The following is a 20,780-nucleotide window of genomic DNA, read 5'->3' as shown; positions in this document are numbered from 1 at the left end:
TGACATCCATCGCAGTCATCTAGAAACATATTGCTTCAAGTTACTAGAGCTGCTTAGACCTCTGATACAAGGCACTTAGCCTTTACCGTAGATGAACGTAGTCTTCTAGACTATTTTAGATGAGCACGTAGCTTCTGTTACCTTTAGAGACACATCTATATTTATTTATTGTAGATGCTTATTGCTAAACCTTGTGTGATCTTACGGATCCCTTGTGCTCAAGAACTTATTTCTTTTATCAAATTCTTCCACAATACACGTACACCAATATATTTCCAATGTGCATGCATGCTTAGTTCTTAATATATAGTTTTTATACGATACAAGTAGCTAAGCAACTAGTTACTTATTAGTGACAAGGGGGTGACTTATCTACTTATCTTGTGACTTAACGTTAATTACGTTAATTACAGCTTCTCTTGTGACTTCATGTTGTTTTGCAATGCTTGCATAGTTGCATCATTGCTAAACCGCTGTTGCTTACGATTGTGAGAATATATGAAGCTGCATCAAATAGTTATTAACTTGATGTGTGTTTTCGTTAAATAAAAATCAAAACATCTTTCAATGAAAATTAACTTATCTTCTTTTGGTGATTTTTCTTCTTCAAAATTTCTTCCTTAGTAGCTTACGTTGCTCGACAATTGTTATTGAATCAGGTTGTATGAAACTCCAACGTGAATTTTCTTCTTGTTAGACATTCCAATGATTAGGCTCCGGTGCGGTGCTTGATTTTCATATAGTCGTGACCAAATTGAAAAACCCCAAATCTTTGGGTTGTGTTCTTTTCAATTTCAGGACTCAAAGAAATCGATCGGATAACTTCTCCATATGTCAAGCCACCGTCAATATACTCAAAGGCTTTAGTGTGATCCACCATGCTTCATGGTAGTGCACTAGTGTTTACCATTAGTCGAACGATAAAGCGTTGGTAGCTCGATCTGCCCCCAATTATTTTTTGAAGTTTCCTTCCTTTTAATAACAAGTGCTGGTGATCTTATAGCGTTGGTAGATCTGCCCCCAATCATTAGATTTTTTCCAGCGTCGTAGTAGATCCATGAGTTGATCAAATTATCTTCCATCTCATATTCACTGATCCCGTCAATAAATCACCTCCCGCATTTCTTCATACTCACCTAGTTAAAACTGTCCCTCCTTCTAGCACCAATTGTTTGGGCAAATTTTAACTGATTCGTTCGTGAACAGTTCTACGGAATGAAGACAAAGAGATCTTTATTGATTAACGCTCAAAATTACAATAAATCAGTATCAACACCCATTGTGGGATGACCTTATAAACAACGACTCTTCCTTCCTAAATAATATTGACTCCTTGTTAGATCTAGTTGCTTGATAGGGTTATTCTTGGGTTCTTGACCTCCCCCCTTCTTTTATTCTAGGGCCTCTACACTTATAGTCGTCATCAAACCCTAATTCTACTTGGATTGGGTTTAGTATAGCCGGTTTAGGCTTAACCGAAGTTAACCGAGAGTGGATTTATTTTTTCCTAACAGATATATTTTAGCATTTAAATTTTATTTGTTTTGAACATATATATTAAGGGAAAATAATTGGATATCAATGCAGATCAAAAATCTTGGCCACAGATCCTCCTCCAAGATTGAAAATCAATTCGTTTATTGATTAGGCCGATTGTTTAGGAAATGTCTATATGGAGAAAGTATTGTTTTGTAAAATTGGAAACTTAATATTAATTAAATTAATTATAAACTTAATACTTAAATGGTTAAAGGGAGTGGTTCCTATTGTTTTGGAAATTTTATTAGAATAGGAAATCTTGTTTCCAAAAATCAAAACTTAATATTAATTAATTAAAGAAAAATAAATTAATAATTAATGTTAATGGTATGTTTGTAAATAGGTTTGAACTTCATGATTTATTTCATAAATGTCTCCGAAAATGTATATATAGATAGTTATCATACATTATTACATGAAGTGTTAATTTCAATAATCATTTTTTGGGCATTTGCATCACACACAAAATTAATTATTTTGTTTTATAAACAAAAGCAAGTAATTAAGATAATATAATAAAATTAATTTTATTTCATTTGACGGCTCTTGGAAAGCGACAGATGTTTTTGCCAGTGCAGGATGGTGTTGTATTTCATCCGAAGGATCGCCCCCAGTGCTTGGAGCGACAAATTTCCGGCGAAGTTTATCCTCATTACATGCAGAAGTTGAAGCCTTCATCTGGGCAATGCGATGTATGATTAGACATGACTTCCGGGATGTGGCTTTTCTTACCGACTGCTCCGACTTGGTGAAGATGGTGTCTTCCCCAATTGATTGGCCAGCTTTTGCAACATATTTAGACGACATTCGGATCGACAAGGAGGAGTTTTCTTCTTTCTCTTTGATTTATGTTTCTCGTAATGCTAATGTACGAGCGGATTCTTTAGCACGCCAAGCGCGTGTGTCTCCGCATCATGTTTTGTTTGTAGACAATTTTCCTCCTAATTGGCTCGTCTGAGTTGATTCTTTTGTTGAAAAAAAAATATATATATATATCTACGCTAGTAAAAACATAATTCAGTTTAAAATCTGATCGATTTCTATCCTTTTGTGCAACAACATCGTCCATGGACACAATTTCCATCACGGTACATCTTGAGAATACAGTCATGAAAGCATTCAAATGTTCCGTACCTAATCGTGCATGGTACAAAACATACATCATTTTTTGATGTCTCGATCACTGAAATACATGTAAGTTTTTTGTTACAAAACATACATCATTTTTTGTTAGTATCACTACAAGGAAAATAATCACATAAGCTTCTGTGATGTTCATTTTTTGTTTTCGTACTGTAAATTCTGTGGTGTAAAAAAAAAATAGTCTCGTTTTCAAATAGAAAAGGAAAGAAAAAAGAAGAAGATGCGGATACTTCTCTAGTTCTGTAGAGAAACGTTTTATATATAGGATTTGTTAGTCGAGAAAAGTCATAATTTTTCAACCTAGTTATTTATTTAGTTTGACCATATGAATCTTCCATATATGCTGATAATAATATTTTGGTGGTAAGAATATATTAACATATAATTGTTATAGGAAATATACAGTCTTTTTTTTTGGACAAACAGGAAATATACAGTCAAAAAACAAAATTTGGTAACTATAAGTAATGTTTTGATGAGTAAAACTTTTTTTTTTTTTGAAAAATAAATGAGTAAAATATATTTATAAAACTAAAAAGCAAGTCAATTTTAATATGAAAATATATAAATATTTATCTGACCCTCGCTATTGGATAACTATATATTACAGATTTACAATATTACTATGTTTATATTAGGTGGATTTTTATGAAAATTATTGGGTTCACCCTTGATCACCTCCCTTATTCATACCATATTAGTTAACCAATTAAAATACAACAATGTATCATGTAATACTCTATTTAAAAAAAAAAATCAAAATTTAGATAATACTCCCTCTGTTTCATTTTAAGTGTCGTTTTAAGATTTCTCACACATATTAAGAAAATCATTAAATATATTCTTTTAGCCTTTTTTAATATATTATACAATTTTTTCTATTGGTCAATATATTAAATTAGTAGGGATAAAATTGGAAAATTTAGCAAACATCTACATTGAAAATATAAAATGACACTTATTTTGAAACAAAGTTTTCAGTGTAAAATGACATTTAATGTTGACCAAAAAAAAATGACATTTAATATAAAACAGAAAGAGTAAGGAGTTTACAAATGATTATCAATAGAACAGTTTTCTTTACTAGTACTGCTTGAAAGAAAATAGTAATTCTAATTTTTATCAATTTTCATATTCTAAAATAAACTCCATATATATAAAAAATTTGTTGGTTGACTACCATTTTTGAATAATATTTATAATTTTTGCAACTTCTTAACAACTTTAATATATTTTTAACAATCTTCTATTACTTAAAATATATTAAAAACATAATTTTTTTATAAAAAACTAAGTATATATTATATTATATCCTGCAAACCGTATCGAATCAACATATTATTTTAAGTAATTTCACTATGGGATTGTTCATTTTACAAATTTGATTTCTGCAAGTTTTTATTCTGTAATTTATATGTGATTATGCAATTACGCATAGTTACCAATCAGAACCAAAGAGTTCCAATGCATTGCTTCTATTGAAATACTAAATTAGAATATTGTACAATAAGATGATTTTGATAGGTTTAGTGGTTTATTAATAAAATAATATAAATTTTATTCAGATCGACACATACAATGTAACTGGCTGCTACAACCTCAGGTGTCCCAGCTTCATACAAACAAGTAGCAACACTATTCTTGGAGGCACTATTACCCCGTCTCTGCATTTGAGGGCAACCAGTTTGAGATCACAGTATCAGTTTGGAAGGTTAGTTTTTTTTTTTTTTTTTTTTTTCAGTTTGGAAGGTTAGTTATTTTGTTACTGAATAACTTTTAATTTTGCCTACCAAATTTGACATTTGCAAAGTAATATTTAGTTATTATCGTTGATAAATAATTATGCAGGATCAAAAGTCCCGAAACTGGTGGCTGTGTTTGGGATCTAACCATTCATTGCTTGGTTACTGGCCAGCTGAAATTGTTGCAAATCTAGCTTATGCAACAGAGGTGCAATGGGGAGGCGAGATCGTGAACTCGCAAAGTTTTGGTCGACACACCGCAACGGAAAGGGAATTTGGTCATTTTCCGGATGAAGGTTTCGGCAGAGTTAGCTACCGCAGATGCTTCAAGGGGATCCAAATTTGTTGGGGACTCCTCCACTGCACCAAGAATCTTTAAATTCTGAACTGTGAAATAACGATGGAAAAAGGTGAATGTATCAACTTTGGGCAAAAGTGGAACTGTTTTACCATATATAATACTTTTCTTTTACGTTAGTGGAAACACAAAAACTTTAAAAAGGTAATGAACTTACAAGAATGAAATTTTGATTATTTGATGAGAATATTAATATAGCTTTACTTATATATTGCTTATGTTTTGCTTATAGTTTGCTTATGTTTTACCTTATAAATTTTAACGCATGTAATTTTAAGTTGACACACAAAACTTGAAAATTGAGCTTATACGATAAATTTTGATTACTTGATGAGAGTTTTAAATAAGCTCACCAGTTGGACTCGATCCCTTATACATTTTGTTTACTTAGTTACTTGTCCAATAAATGAATAATCTTCGCTTATTGTCCTATACAAACTCGGTGAAATTTTCAAATACTATAAATGTATTACGGTATTAGCCATTATGCCTTTTAATCACAACATTACACCAAATGTACGTAACCAAAACAATCAATTTCAAACAGGAATTCAGGGAAAAAAACGAAAAAAAGGAAGAAAAAGAATAAGATAGGGCTGATGCGACGAAGAAGACATAAAATAGTCTTTCACACAACCAAAAAACAATAATGTTTTCCGAAATTTGTAACGTTCTTCATCATGTTGAATGCACAGACTATAAATAGAAATATTCATTCTTTTCATAATTTCATAACGTATCCAAAATAGAAACCCGCGGATACTCTTTTTGCAGTAATTTGGTAGAGTTTCATTTTACGTGAAAACCAAACAATACATTATTATAAAACAAGAAAATAAATTTGTATACATTATTATAAAATTAAAAACTTAAATTTTTTATAAACCCAAACCGATATATAATCTCATTCTGATTGTAAAATCTAAACTTTAACATTTCATTTGTAAACGCAAACTCACATATAATTTCTAACTAATTGTAAAATCTAAACTCTAACCATCTTATTTGTAAACTCAAACCGACAAATAATTTCGTTGTAATTGTAATATCTAAACCCTAACTATCTCATTTGTAAACCCAAACCGACAAATAATTTTGTTGTAATTGTAAAATCTAAACTCTAACCATCTCATTTGTAAACTCAAACCGACATATAATTTTGTTCTGATTGTAAAATCTAAATCCTAACTATCTCATTTGTAAATCCAAACCGACATATAATTTCATTCTAATTAGAAAATCTAAACACTAACCTTCTCATTTGTAAACCAAAACCGACATATAATTTTGTTCTAATTATAAAATCTAAATCCTAACCACTTCATTTGTAAATTCAAAACGATATATAATTTCATTTTAGTTGTAAAATCCAAACTCTAATCACCTTATTTGTAAACTCAAACCGACACATAATTTTATTCTAATTGTAAAATCTAAACCAAGCCAATATTTAATTTTCCTTAATCAAAAGTATACAGAATTTGTTTCATCTTTTTGCATTTTAATTTAATATTGATTTATCTTTTTAATAAAATAAGATATATAAATAAAATAAGATATAGAAGATTCACCCTAAGTATTTTTAGTGAAAACCGTTATTGATTTCCATTAACTGAATAGGTTTCATTGGCAAATACTAACTTTTGCAAAATAGTACTACTGTTAAACTTAGTGAACCTACGTACGTAGGTTATACTAGACATTCAGATATTATAGGCTTGGTATTGGTTCAGTACTTTTGGTTTTTGGTTATATTTAGATTGTTGGTTCTGTTTTGGTTTGGTTAAATTTCTTTTGATTTGGTTTTGGATCCGAAACCAATCTTGATCCTAAATATTTTTAGGTATATTTTCGTTTAGGTTCTGATTGATAAAAAGGATATTTTCAAATATTTTAGGAGTTTTCGGATGTTTTCAGATATTTTTGGATACTTTTAATTCGGTTATTCAAGTATTTTTTTAGTGTTTTGGATATTCTTGGATTTTTAATTTAGTTAACCGGATATTTTTGGTTTTTCAGATTTTTCAGATATCTATTCGGTTTTCGGTATGGTATAATTTGTTTTCGGTTCTTTAATTTAGTATATATTTTTTAGTACGTCAATTTTGGTTAGGTGTCTGTGCTTTTCGCTTATATTTGGTTCACTTTCACGGTCATCCGGATCGGATTTTTTGTCCATGACTATTTTGGTTATCATTCTAAAATTTAGGTTACATGTAAAAAAAAAAATATCTAGAATATATTTAGTCCATGGTATAACATGTGTACTTTTGTTTGCATGTCTAAACTAGGGTGTATTAATTTTAGATTAAATTGAGTTTAAACGAGGTTTTATATGATTTTGATGATTTAGTGAAGTTGATATGATTTATTATAAAATGCTTTTAAATCCCACATATAAAACTATGAGATTAAGATTTTTATAATTTTAACCAATCTAATTTAAATCTTCTCAGCTCCTTTAAAATCATTAAAAACAAAATTTCATGGGCAATTCTCAGAAATACCACTAAAATGAGTTTTTTTATTTAAATATCACTTTTAGTTTTTTTTTTCTAGAAATACCACCAAAATGTTTTTTCCAAAAATACCACAAAATTGAACTAAAAATTTATACTAAAAACTAATCCCTAAATCCTTAACACTAAACTCTACCCCTAAAAACTATACCCTAAATCTAAATTTGTCAACCCAAACCTAAAATAAAAATCCTACCCAATGAAAAACTAAGTTTTTGTGTTTGTGGTATTTTTGGAAAAAAAAAATTGTGGTATTTTTTTTAAGAATAACTAAGTGTGGTATTTTGGAAAAAAAAAACTTAAATTGTGGTATTTTGAAACTTAACTAAACTAAACCAGCTATATACCCTCTAATAATCATAGAATAAATCAAATGAAACCATCACACGATATGCATTTTTGTAAGATTCACTGAGTGATGATGTTGGTCTGCTTATCACAACCAGGTCAAATCATACACCAAACGATGAACAAGTTGCCCATAAATCATATCCATATCGAAAAAAAAAGACATCATGATATGTCCATTTTTTTTATTGTATTGGTAAGACAAACGTTAATCTTACTCATTTAAAATAGTTTACATAGCCTTTATATATGAGCGTCACTGCGAAATTATAAATATAAAGATATCAATCACAAATAGTAAAACGATACATAGGCAAATAGTGAATATATTAATTTTTAAAGATTTACCATCAAACTATATATATAGATATATGTCTTTGGTTTTGCATGGAACAACTCCCTCTTAACCTTAAGCAATAATTGTGAACGATTTACAAAAATAAGTGAACTGAGAAAACTATAGAATCGCAAGTAAGACGAACGGAGAATTACAATGTTTAAAAAAAAAAAAAAATGAGAAAAGCTTCGAAGCATAAACTCATAAAAGAAGGAATTTAGAAGTAATTCACATCTAATAAATAAATAAATTCTCTTAGTATGGAACCCAATCATATGAATTTTATTGTAAACAAAACTTATTGGTCATATTTTGGCTATATGGTTTCATCATGTTGATCATATCTAGTAACTAGTTTCTTTTAATTAAATGTATATGACTAATATAGTAATAAATTGGTTTGTTTTTAGTTGTAATACATATATTTCGAGTAAGATATTATGTAAAAAAAATTACGTTAAAAATAATAATCCGTGACTAGTTTCAAATATGAGAAAAATATCATTGATCGAAACATTCAAAACTTTATGATCGATGTAAATAGTGTTGCCTCTTGATAGTACACATAAAAGTACTACACAAGAAGAAGAAGAAGAAGAAGAAGAAGAAGAAGAAAAAAGGACATCAAATGAATATTACGTTAGATTGATGTTGTCTTTGTCGAGAGGAAGGATATAAAAATGATGACCCCTACACCCACAAATGGGGTCCCACTTCAATATCATCGTTTTGTTGCGTCGAAATTTGGTATGATTCTTTGAACTTTTGACAACTTTGGACATTACCTGATGGGATGATGAGATGATAAATAATGGATAATGGGTCGATGCCCCCATTTCGCTTTCTTTGCAGCTGTCTTTGGGACCATCACGCTTACACTTTTATCACTTTCTCTTGTCTCTCTCTCTGTAACACTCATCAAACCTCATTGGTTTGGCTCAAAACTTAAGCTATGAATGGTGAAATGTGGTTTATGGACGGTTCTGATCATTGTACCGACGATCAGAACATAAAGTGAAAGAAGACTATTATTATTTATAAGACAAGGCCAAGCTACAAGGACATACCAAAGAAAAAGAAAAAACAAGAGAAGGTGATAAAAGGGGCAAAAGAACAAAAAAAAACAAACAAAGAAGATCACAACGAGGTAAAAGAAATATTTACAAAGCAGTTAAAAAAAGAAAATCAAGCAAAACCCCTTTTCATCACCTTGTCGCTTGTCATAAGCCAAACCTTCCAAAAGTAAACTATTTTTTTTACTACCACAGAACTGAAGAAGAAGCCTTCAGTATCATACTCCATACTGTAGATCGTGTCTCGTTTAACTTTCTCTCTCTCGAGTTTTTTTTACTTTCTACTATATGATTTCTCAAAACTGGCATGAAGTGCCAAGTCTCTGTCTCTTACTCAACGTTGCGGTTTTGCGTTTCGCGAAAGCCGGTCCAAGTAACTCTTGGAACCTCTCCAAGAACAGAGCCCACTCGTCTTCTTTCATGTCTGCTACTTTCACGAAGCTTGCACTCATTGGAAGCTGTTCGTTTGCGCTTTTGTGACCAGACGATGTGTTCTCGGATCTGCCTCTGGTTAAGGGTTTTGGGTGTTTCCGTGCTGCGTCGCTAAGATGTGTGTTCTTCATTGAAGTGGAAAGCTTTGAAAGAGATGGAGCTTTGTCACGAAAAGCAGCTGAACTAAAAAAACTGTCTTTCATAATGATCATAGGGACAGCATTTTCAGTTTTGTCCTCTTCTTCTTCTTCATCTTCTTCTTCTTCCTTAATGCTTTCTTCAAGCTTCCCGAGCGAAGAACGTCCGTTTGAAAAGGGGTTTTTGGTAAAGTAGTCATCGGTTAGTTGTATCTTGGAAGCGTAGACTGATTCTAAATCATCACAGTCTAGATCAAACTGAAACTCTGCTTCTCCTACTACATCTGACCTTGGAGATAAAACATCTCGTTCAATGACTGATCTCTTGGCTTCAATACACACAACCTCGAGTTCACTCGGCTCCTCTTCTCCTGGTCGGAATTCCCGAGTCATCATCTCGCCAATCTCGGCAAGACACATACCATAAGCAGCAGCTTCTTTAAGGAAAATAGTACAGAGAACAAGAACCCTAAGACACGCCTCTCTAATCATTGGAAGTTCTCTTCTAAGCATGTCACAATCCTTCAATGGATCAAGACTCTGTATGTACTCAAGCTCTACATCAGAGAAAGGTAACGATGCCTGTGGCCAATGAATCCACTCAAAATAAGGATCCTCTAGGGTTTCTGGCAAGCATAGGCCATGGTCTATTGGAATAAGCTCTACGTGACCAAACATTCCGTCTCCATCGAGCTTCTTCACCAAAAGATTCCCACCATGACGGTCTGTGTTAAAGATCCTTATGTCCAAAATACCAATGCGGTGCACAGAAGCTACAGGGAAGCTTGAAGTGCCATGATCGCTTGCATCGAAATCATGAGCCACAAACTTCTGGAAAGAAGCAATCTTACTAACCAGCTTCTTCTCCCGAGGCTTGTTCCCCTTCACCCCATCGTTGACATTGAATACAGAATGAGTTATCTTCACAAGAGCAGTGGGAGGGACATTAGCAAAGCGGCCATAATCAAGAAGATAAGCTGCAACTTCTCTAAACCCAGTTTCCCCCACTCGTACTGAAGACTTCAAGCCAGGTTGCCCAAGGGCTTTCCCAACAAAGCCTTTAGGATTGTTAGGTGCAAATGGCTCTTCATCAGTCGGCTTAACAATCGCAACACTCTCACCTCTTTTGTTCCTAAAATAGTATGCACCTCCAAGCCCGCTATGAACAGGAAGCGGTTCAACACCCATCTTCATCGCCTTAACAATGTCCTTCACCATATGTTTGACAATGGAAAAGCAATCCGAGTGGCCAAGTATCTCAATCGGACCACTTCGATCTTTCTGTTGCAGATCCTTCCCAGTAGGTGAAAGACAAGGAGTAGAAGAGCTTCTATGCATAAAGTTACGTTTCAGCAGAAGCGGAGAATCATTCCTCACAGCACTCAGATCATTCGTAAGCACCATATCTCCATAAGTCAAAGAGCTTTCCTCAGTAGGGAAATTAAGAGCAATCTGAAGCCTCCTCTTGACAGTATGAACATTATCACTACGATCCAACTCCATCCCCAAAACACAACCAGTTTCAGTCTGCACAAAAACCCTCCTCCCGGAGGATTGCCTCTGAAGATGCTGATGCTTATGATGCTGCTTCCCATCCATACTAGTCGCCCCACTAAGAGGGGTCTTAAACACTGCCACAGCCATTTGAGTCTGAACAGGACTGTCTAAGTTCCTCGACATGAAACGAAAGAAGAAACCAAAAAAGGCCTTCTCTTTTGGTGGTGAACAGCAGAAGCAGTAGCCGAAGAAGAGAGACCTTCTAGAGCAGTGCCTATGTCTGAAACCAACACGAGCCGGATAAAGCAGATACCTAAACCGATCATGAAACGAAAGAGAACCACACAAAAACAGAGCTTCTTCTATAAAAAACAGATATATAAAGGAGCCAGCTTTGAGAATGAATTTGATCCAAAATCACTACATCAGGTAAGCCATGGTTGAAGAAATCTGCAAAAAACAAACAAGATCACACAACATCACTAATCTAGGCAGATCTATCAAATATAACTTATCATTCTCAACATCTCTTAATCTTATCCACCAATTTAAGATCTTGAACAAATCAAATCAATGAGCTTTTTTCAAGAAAAGCGAAAACTCACCGGGAAAAAAGGGCAAGATCTGATACAAAAAAAAAAAATCAAAACGCAGGCGAAACAATTCGTACGGATTCAATCCAAAGACATCAGCATCATCATCGTCATCGTCGTCTTCAAAAAAACGCACATGGATGAGAGGAGAATCTAAAAGAAGAAGAAGAAGAGGGGTTCAATGGAGGCAAGGAATCAAAAGGAAAAAAGAAAGTGAGTGAAGGAAGCAGTAGTCGGATCCCTAGCCGCCTCTTTCTCAGAGTGTGTGTTGTCTCCTTCGTTGATTCACCTCTCTCGAACTCAAAGGAACGCTTTTTAACTCACTCTGATCTGAGAGTCTCTCTCTCCTCTGGTTAAATCTCTTAACCATGGTTTAGAGTAATTTTTTTATTTGGATAAAATTATTTAATTTCTATCCTTACGAGTTATGACACGTCATCGTATTATTTTGATTTTTTATTCTTATTACTACTGAAAAAAAAAAACATTTTGTTTAAGTTTGTTTTCTTTCGTTTATTTTTTTTGCCACTAGTTATGATTTTGGTTGTTGTAGTAGTTTTTACTCTCTTTTTATATATATATCATGAGAAGCAAATATATCTATTTTAAAACTTCTATTAATTTACACTTTACCTCTTCTTTTTATATATTTTATGTTTGTTGGCAAGATTTTCATAAAACCCATTTTTTAGTCTTATTTTTTTTCTTTTTTCCTCCCATTTTATATCAAAATGAAAAAAAAAAAAAAACTCTCTCCAGATTCATATATTTATAGAAATTTTCTTCAATTTTTATTTTTACTTTATGAGCAACGATTTCTCACTATATTATATTTTAAATTGTGTAGTTTTAGAAAATAAATAAACATTACTTGGAATATAATTATTACACATACTTCAAGGGTACAAAATAATGAGAAATATCTTAATTTATATAATTATGATAATTTATATCTTAATTCATGATGTTCCCTTGATATTTTTTTTTTATGAATCACTACGGAAAAGACGTGCGATCTCACCAATAAAGAGTTGAAAAATTAAAATATCTCATTTTAGCATCAATATATATAAATAAATAAATAAACACATTAAAACTTGTAACATTAAAGGGAAAAATATAACGAAGTAAATAGAGTCATAAATTGGCAGGTAAAATAGTTAAAAAAAAAAAACTATAAAAAGAAACTTTTATCATCGTCCCCATCTTTGGAAGTGTCTAGAACAGGTCAAGAGAGCCGTTCGATTATAGATTCTTATGGAATCCTTGATCGTCCGATATGGGACTGGTACGTGGCAATGGATGAGAATGCCGACGTGGATTTTAATAACATCTAGTTATGACATGGACGTACGAAATTGGGCCTTATAACTTAAAAGCCCATATTAATATGAAGTTAAAATTAGCTAGTATAACTTACCAAAATAGATAAAGTGTAACTTACCATACACTTTTAACTTTTAAGTTATACTATAGCTAGTAAATAAATTTTCTCTTAACATATACTTTTTAAGTATAACTTAATTCACATAAAAGTTTTTTTTTAGGTTCATTTAAGATAATACATTGATAAATTGAAGAATTAAACAATGAACAAAAAAAATTAACTCAAATACTTAATTAAAAAGTCTGCAAAAACAATACCAATTTAATTATGAAGTCCATTAGGTGTAATCGAATGAATAAAGCGACTACGATGCCACTTTTAAGTCCACATGAGCAATAGTGAATCATAATATATAATGAGATTAAACCACTTTGGACATTATAAAGATCTTGTCTCCATGCTGCAAAATTCAGCTTTGAACACTTTTGGTTATTATAATGCTTTTAATTTAATAAAATAATAAAGAGAGATTAAGCATAAATTATATTGCATGATCCATATCCATGTGCAGTAGTGTCTTCCCATTAACTCAACTATAGCACAATAATTAAAAATAAGTATTTTTCCTTTTCACAAATTAGTCTTTTGAGTCTCCAATCTTCAATATTGCAAATGTAAAATGTTACAGAATCCTATCAAAATTTTTGGCATATCAATAAGCTTCACAAGCAAAACATAATTCACTAATCTAAAATTTGATTAAGAAAGCTCACAGAGAAAACCATATGATTGTTACCAGTAGTCACCACAAGAACACTTGCCATCCTGGAAATGATGGTAACGGATCGGATCTCTTATAACGATACTGCGGTTTTCAAGCTTCGATACGAGCTTGCAGAACACATGACAGTCCCCACATATCCTCAGATTCTTTCTGATCCTAATGACTTTCTCACTAGGTAATGTCATCAAGCCAAAGACCAGAGCCAGTTTCTCACTGTGATGTCTAAGAGAATCTTCCATCTGTTCTCCTTCAAGATCTTGTAGCACAAAGTTTGTTTCAGAAACATAACCAATACCAATGAGTCTATGGATCAATTGGTTCAGCTCCCTCTTGACTTGAATTATCTGTGGGTGAGAATCATCTCCAATGATAAAAGCATGAATCTTTTTGTTTACTTCAACCCAGCTACATCCAGGTTCTTTCTTGATTCCTTTGTCTCTCATGCGTGTCCGGATTTCTTCAACACTATCCCATTTCTGAGAGTTTGCATATATGTTAGACAACACTGTGTAAGTTCCTGCATCCTCAGGATCGAGTTCAATGACCTTTTTAGCTGCATACTCAGCCAGCACCATGTTTCCTTGAACCCTACAAGCACCAAGTAGAGTTCTCCATGTAACAGCATCTGGCTCACACTCCATTTCATTTAACAGCTTCACTGCATCGTCGAGCTTTCCAGCTTTTCCTAACAGATCAATCATGCAGCCGTAATGTTCCCTCACTGGATCAATCCCATAAAGTTTCTTCATTGATCTGAAGTAATACCAACCATCTTCAAGAAGTCCCGCGTGGCTGCAAGCAAAGAGAACTCCAACAATCGTAACATAGTTTGGCTTCGTCCCAGAAGATTTCATGGATTCAAACAACTTCAATGCCTCCTGGCTATAACCATTCTGTGCCAACCCTGAAATCATAGTGCTCCAAGTAATCACATCTCTCTCCTTCATCTGGCTGAACACACGTCGAGCATCCTCCAAGCTCCCACATTTGCAATACATGTCCACTAGTGCGTTGTTGAGTATCAAGTCTTGGTCATATTTCACGATATGAACATGAGCTTGCATGCCAAGCTCTAAAAGAGCCAAACCAATACAAGCCCTCAATACACTAGTCAATGTAGCCTGCTCCGCAATGAAACCAGCTCTCTTCATCCTCTTAAAAAGTTCCAAAGCTACATCACTTTTACTATTCTGAGCAAACCCACCAATGATCGAATTCCAAATAATGGCATCACCAGTAACCATTTCATCGAAAACCGAAAGAGCATCCTCAGGCTCACCCAGTTTAGCAAACACATCAATCAAAGCACTCCTAACGTAAACATCAGACTCCAAACCCTCCTTGATAATCCCACAATGAAGCATTCTTACATCAAACATCCCGTTGCAAGCTCTCAACACAGAAGAATAAGTATACACATTAGGCCTCACACCATCTCTCAACATCAAAACCAAAAGCTCTAACGCCTTTTGATGAAGCTTGAACTTAGAATAAGCAGAGATCATTGTAGTCCAAGAAATAACATTCCTTTGACGCATTTGATCGAACAGTTGGTGAGCATCATTCAAAAGATTGAACTTTACATACATATTGATCAGAACATTAACCAGAAATATCATTGGTTGATTACCATTGAAGTATAAATGACGACAAATGAGATTCCCTTCATGAAAAGCTCTATGAGATAAACAACACTTGATAAGCTCAGAATAAGTTGCAGAGTCTGCCCAAAGACCATGCCTTTGTAACGAATCCATTACTTTCAGAGCTCTGGGAAGGTCCCTCTGGTAACAGAGTCTGGTAAATTCGTTAACAAGAAGAACTTGATCGGTGGTGGAGCTGTAAGAACAACGTAAAGTGAGAACTGGTCCAAGGAGTTTGAGCTTTGCCGTTACTGACTTCATTGTCTCCACTCCACCATAAACTATCCAAGCAACTCCGGGAGCCTCAAAACAAACTTGGACATTTGATTTTCCGGTTTACTTCGAATCTGGTTTTGGAATTTTGGTAAACCGAATTTATACCGTGGGATGATGTCAGAAGACTGAAATGAGATTTAACAAAGCTACTAAATTCAAGTTTGGTAAAACAGAGACGAGAAGAAGTATCTATGACTATGATGTTCCAAATAGTTTAAATTGAACGAACATATATGTTTCCAACATCACACCAGATAGTCAGATACAAAATACTCTCTCTAAATGGCCAAGTTCAAACTAATAGAGAGACATAATGTTTGGGAAGAAATTATTTAAACAGCTTCTGGTTGACCAAATGGGTTAGCGATTTCTTCAGTGCCATCGGTTGGTGAGACGAGCATGACCGCTGTTCCACGGCAAACCTAAAAAACCCGACAAAACATACCACGGTGATTCAGAATCTAAACTACGAAACTCTATTACTATCAACAAGATGCCAGAATGTAACCAGAAGCATTATATTGGAATTACACTTATTAGCACTGAAAAAAGAAGGTAAAGGAGTCATACAATTAAACCAAGGCGTCTTGTCTGGTCGGTAGTCTTCAAAGGATCATCGTGGTCTGAATCAAACATAAGACGAAGGGTCATAATATAGAATCCATAAAAAATATGATCCCACTCCTAGTTTTAACATAGCTAAGAGAATGTTATTATCCCATTCATATCACAGCATAACACGATTAAGCAATCAAACAACCTCTCTTCCAGTTCCCACCTATCTAATCAAAATTTATGTTTCTACCAATTGCATCATGGAGATATTTGTACGCAGCAGAGTAATGGAATCAAATGAGGTACAGAGATTCTCGTATTTGTTGGCAGGTTCCACTAGCAATAGATACACATGGATCCAGATGATGTAAACTAACTCATTTCATGCTATGCAATGATCATAAATAAAGAAAGCAAAATAACATCCTAACAAGATTGATGCAGCAGATATAGCTGTGAAGAACAGTAGTTGATACCTCTAACGAATTCTACTGCTTCATCAAGAACAAGATTGAGCAATTGATCGTAGCCTTTAAGAGTTCCAGTGACTGAAAAAGAAAACACATTTGCAACCATCAATCAAATCTCAAGAGAAACATAGTGAAAAAAAAAAAAGAAACACATCTTTGCATAACCCATAAGAACTCCATCTTACCTTGTCTACCACCAGTAAGCTTAACTTGCACACCCTTATCAACAAACTTAGCCAAATCCAAAACCGTTTCTTTCCTTCCAGACTGCATAAAACAAACTCTGAACTAAGCCTCTTGTGATCTAACTAAGAATGAACTCGAATCATAAAACACTGATCCTACTAAACATCATTAAAATTTACCATGTTAGAGCAGAGTCTTCAACAAAAACTCCCTAAAAATCTGCAAAGAAACAAAAAAAAACGAACTTCACAGTAAGTATGAATGCAGGACAAATAAGAAGCAAACTCAGATTTTTAGGGTTTTTGCTATACAATTTAAAACTAGGGTTTTGCAAAATCGGAATCGAAAAGTTTCAAAATTGAAGTAATCGAAATCCAAATTGGAAGAAACCAAGAAAGGGAAGAAAACAAAAGTTCAGAAATCAAGAAAACTATAATCATAGAACCCAAAATCAATGGAACGGAGCTTCACAAAACCGAACTAAGATTTGACTAATCATATATACAAACGGATGAAGAAACCTCACCGGAAAAGCAAAGATCTGACAACTCAGAAATCTCGCAGATTCAAACAAGAGTCAAAATAATAATCCTGTGATTGATTTGATCCCAAGAGTCGCCGCCTCTCTCTCTCTGTCTTTAGTGACGCTTCTATATAAAAAACTCCACCGATCGCGTTGAGAACGGACTCCGGTTCAATTCTCTAACCAATGGTTTGAGTCAATTGAATCCTAAACCGATTGATAAATTGAAAAGAACTAAACCGAATATCAAAATTCAAACTTAACCGTTTTATTATAACAGTTTTTATTACATATCTCGCATAAATAATACATTTTTTTTTTTCTTGCTACATTACTCTTAATTGTTTAGGGCAGTATCAAATGTGTATGTATACTTAAGGTTTTGGAGGCGTTATAGCTTCTTTAACCTCCTTCGCTCTATCTCCAACGTACTTAGCTGTTTTCTTGCTCACATCCGTCGCTATATCTATGGCTTCACCTGCTTTCTCAACGAAGAAGTCTTTGGCTTTCTCCGATAAAGAAGCAGTTTCTTTCTTCGTCTCTTTGCCTTTTGCCGTCACAAAATCCGAAACAAACTGAGCAATTTCAGCCACTTCGTCGATTGCTTCACTAGCTTTCTCAGCCATATAGTACTTTGCTCTCTCTATATGATCATTAACCTCTTGTCCTTTCTGAGCTGACAGATGTCCCACTTCGCTTCCCTTCTCCTTCACGTACTCGGAAACTTTATGTCTTTTTGTTTTGTGTATGTGTGTATGTGTGTGACAATTTAACAAATGAGATTAAAATTGGGTTAGATTTTTAGATAAAGCTAGCTATATCAGTATATATCTATATTATATATTATATGCAATATATATTGTGTTAACATATTCTTCAGTTACTTATGTCATAGGAAAATTGTATACTCGTTGAAAAATGCTTGCGGGTCAACCTCTTTTATTCATCCCCTATTAATTAACCAATCAAAATACAACAAAACGTCGTGTCATATCATATTTATAAAATAAATCAAAATTAAATAAAAAGACAAAACAGATTTAGAAAACAAATTATGTAGATTTTTTAATAAGGAAATTATGTCGGTTTGGTTCATAAAGGAATGATTAGAGTGTAGTTTTTATAATTAAACAAAATTATATGTCGGTTTGGGTTTACAAAATAGTGATTTGTTTTAAATTTTACAATTAAACGAAATTATATGTCGGTTTGGGTTTACAAAATAGTTGTTAGGGTTTAGATTTTATAATTAAACAAAATTCTGTCGGTTTGGGTTTACAAAAAAGTGGTTAGTGTTTAGGGTTTAGACTTTATAATTAAACAAAATTATATGTCGGTTTGGGTTTATAAAAGAGTGGTTAGGGTTTAGGGCTTAGATTTTACAATCAAAAAAATTTATATGTCCGTTTGGATTTATAAAAGAGTTGTTAGGGTTTAGATTTTACAATTAAACAAAATTGTATTTCAATTTGGATTTATAAAAGAGTGGTTAGGAATTAAATTACACAATTAAATAAAATATATCTCGATTTGGATTTATAAAAATAGAATTTGGATTTAGATGTTATAATTAAAAACTATAATATAATGTTTATAATTAAAATTGAATTATAAACAGATTTTGTTTCTTTAATTAATAATTTGTTTCCTCAATTAAAAGGGGGTGAATAAGAGCGGTTCATCCCTAAGAATGAACCCAAAAATTGTCCTTTACTCATTAATGTTTCAATTTCATTGAAACCATATTTAATGTGTTATAAATTTATACCCCACAAAAAATCTAAAGAGGATGAAATTTCCAAAATGAATCGTTTTCTCTATTTCTAAACAATTAACAAAACAAAATGACAAATTCAAAATTCAAAAAAACAAAAATCTATATCATAATGTATATCAAATTTCAACTCTAATATATCTTTTAATAGTATTAGAAAAATCAGTATTCACCACATGATATCATCGTCTACGATTTGTTCATGTCGTATAAATATAGTAGTTTTGGTTTTCACTTAGCCGATCTCAAAGTAACTCCAAACAATTTAAATAGACGACTTACGAGGCCTCATCGAGCCATTTGGGGTCGATCTTTGAGTTTCCATCGCCTTTGACGGCTGTCGGGATCCACGACTTCTTCCGCTGAGGTGCAATTATCAAATTCTTGCGGCCAACTCTCATATCTAAACCACTATGGACGCCGCTTCTCTTGCCTCCGCTGATCAAGAACGAAGAACCTAAACCAGTAAGAGCAGCTCCGGAGATCGATATCGCCATGAGATTATCTTGTCTTTCCTCTCTAGCTCTTAGAGGTAAAAAAAATGTGTTTTGGGAACAAGAAGAATCAAAGGGAAGAGTTTTATTTTTTTAGAGGGACAAAATGAGAATCTTGTATACGGAACCTCAAAAGCTGACGTGCATTAGTTTCTATCCAATCAGAATCAGTGACATTCCTTAGTTAGTTCTTAGTTCGTCCAATGTTACCTTAAAAAAGAAACACGTCGGACAACAACTTAAAAACAGAAGTATTAAAGTTAACATGCTTGCACGAAACGAATACAATGTTTATGATCAGCATGTGAAAAAAGTATGTAGAAAACATAAGTCCTTCAAGTGTATTGTCACAAACGTACGGGTATACGAAACTGACATGTTGAATAAGCATTAATAACCGTGTGACTTAACATTAAGATTAACGTACGTGCTTGCAAGAATAAACATAATATTTAAGAACTCAACTAAGATTGTAAGCGTTGAGAGAGTGAGTTTAATCATTTTTTTTTTGTTATAAAATTTAAACTAGTACAAGAAAATAGATGGGGGTGAAAGCATGGTGTTTATAAGGTCGATCGAATGTTTGGGGGAGAGTGGAAAGATATATGCATGAGAAATATAACATGTCGGTCACATGTTACCCATAGTAAACTCGTATCCCATGTTATTCCTAACTCATATCCTTCTTTTTTTCCTTTCTAACTCATCGTATTGTCCTCTAATCGTTTTAAAAAAAAAAGGTAAAATAATAAACAAAACAGAGAATGGTGTTTTAGCCATTGGAAGGTTGGAAGTTTAAGACAGAAGGGAAACGGAAGTGCGTACATGCCGGTCGCGTGTTTCTCTATGCATGGTTAGAGCATCTCCATTGGTTGCATTTAAGCAAAGTTGCTAAAAACATTAATTTTGAATAAAAGTGAATAAAAGTGAAGTTAACAAACTTATTAAAAAACTTTCTATTTTTATGGTTCATTTGTAGTATCTAAAAATGTGGTCCTTAATTTAAATTTGTTATTTTGGAAATTATTAT

General features: G+C 33.1%; 3 protein-coding genes and 2 pseudogenes across 4 annotated transcripts; all 5 read right to left on the bottom strand.

Moving 5' to 3' along the window:
* Window positions 1-2,579: 2,579 nt before the first annotated feature.
* On the bottom strand, window positions 2,580-2,818 carry LOC109132432 (putative defensin-like protein 56 pseudogene; annotated as a pseudogene).
* Window positions 2,819-9,001: 6,183 nt separating this feature from the next.
* Window positions 9,002-12,155, bottom strand: LOC104779709 (phosphatidylinositol 4-kinase gamma 7). Its single transcript, XM_010504107.3, has 2 exons — window positions 11,731-12,155; window positions 9,002-11,575 (listed from the first exon to the last, which is right to left on the bottom strand). The coding sequence occupies exon 2, from the start codon at window positions 11,306-11,308 to the stop codon at window positions 9,356-9,358; it is 1,953 nt and encodes a 650-aa protein (XP_010502409.2). The 5' UTR covers window positions 11,309-11,575; window positions 11,731-12,155; the 3' UTR covers window positions 9,002-9,355.
* A 1,497-nt stretch (window positions 12,156-13,652) lies between these two features.
* Window positions 13,653-15,845, bottom strand: LOC104779708 (pentatricopeptide repeat-containing protein At2g03880, mitochondrial pseudogene; annotated as a pseudogene). Its single transcript, XR_015596483.1, has one exon. The product of XR_015596483.1 is annotated as a pentatricopeptide repeat-containing protein At2g03880, mitochondrial pseudogene (transcript).
* A 95-nt stretch (window positions 15,846-15,940) lies between these two features.
* Window positions 15,941-17,821, bottom strand: LOC104779707 (sm-like protein LSM7). Its single transcript, XM_010504105.3, has 6 exons — window positions 17,486-17,821; window positions 17,139-17,178; window positions 16,959-17,040; window positions 16,780-16,851; window positions 16,319-16,371; window positions 15,941-16,170 (listed from the first exon to the last, which is right to left on the bottom strand). Exons 2-6 carry the CDS (start codon window positions 17,139-17,141, stop codon window positions 16,081-16,083), a joined length of 300 nt encoding a protein of 99 aa, XP_010502407.1. The 5' UTR covers window positions 17,142-17,178; window positions 17,486-17,821; the 3' UTR covers window positions 15,941-16,080.
* On the bottom strand, window positions 17,727-20,323 carry LOC104779706 (protein COLD-REGULATED 15B, chloroplastic-like). Its single transcript, XM_010504104.3, has 2 exons — window positions 19,539-20,323; window positions 17,727-18,214 (listed from the first exon to the last, which is right to left on the bottom strand). Exons 1-2 carry the CDS (start codon window positions 19,751-19,753, stop codon window positions 17,857-17,859), a joined length of 573 nt encoding a protein of 190 aa, XP_010502406.1. The 5' UTR covers window positions 19,754-20,323; the 3' UTR covers window positions 17,727-17,856.
* Between the last annotated feature and the right edge of the window lie 457 nt (window positions 20,324-20,780).

The sequence above is a fragment of the Camelina sativa genome, chromosome 4 (genome assembly GCF_030686135.1).
Source record: "Camelina sativa cultivar CO46 ecotype springtype chromosome 4, ASM3068613v1".
In the NCBI taxonomy this organism is placed as follows: domain Eukaryota; kingdom Viridiplantae; phylum Streptophyta; class Magnoliopsida; order Brassicales; family Brassicaceae; genus Camelina; species Camelina sativa.
Note: the sequence above shows the minus strand (reverse complement) of the source record. Positions and strands in the feature narration are given on the sequence as shown.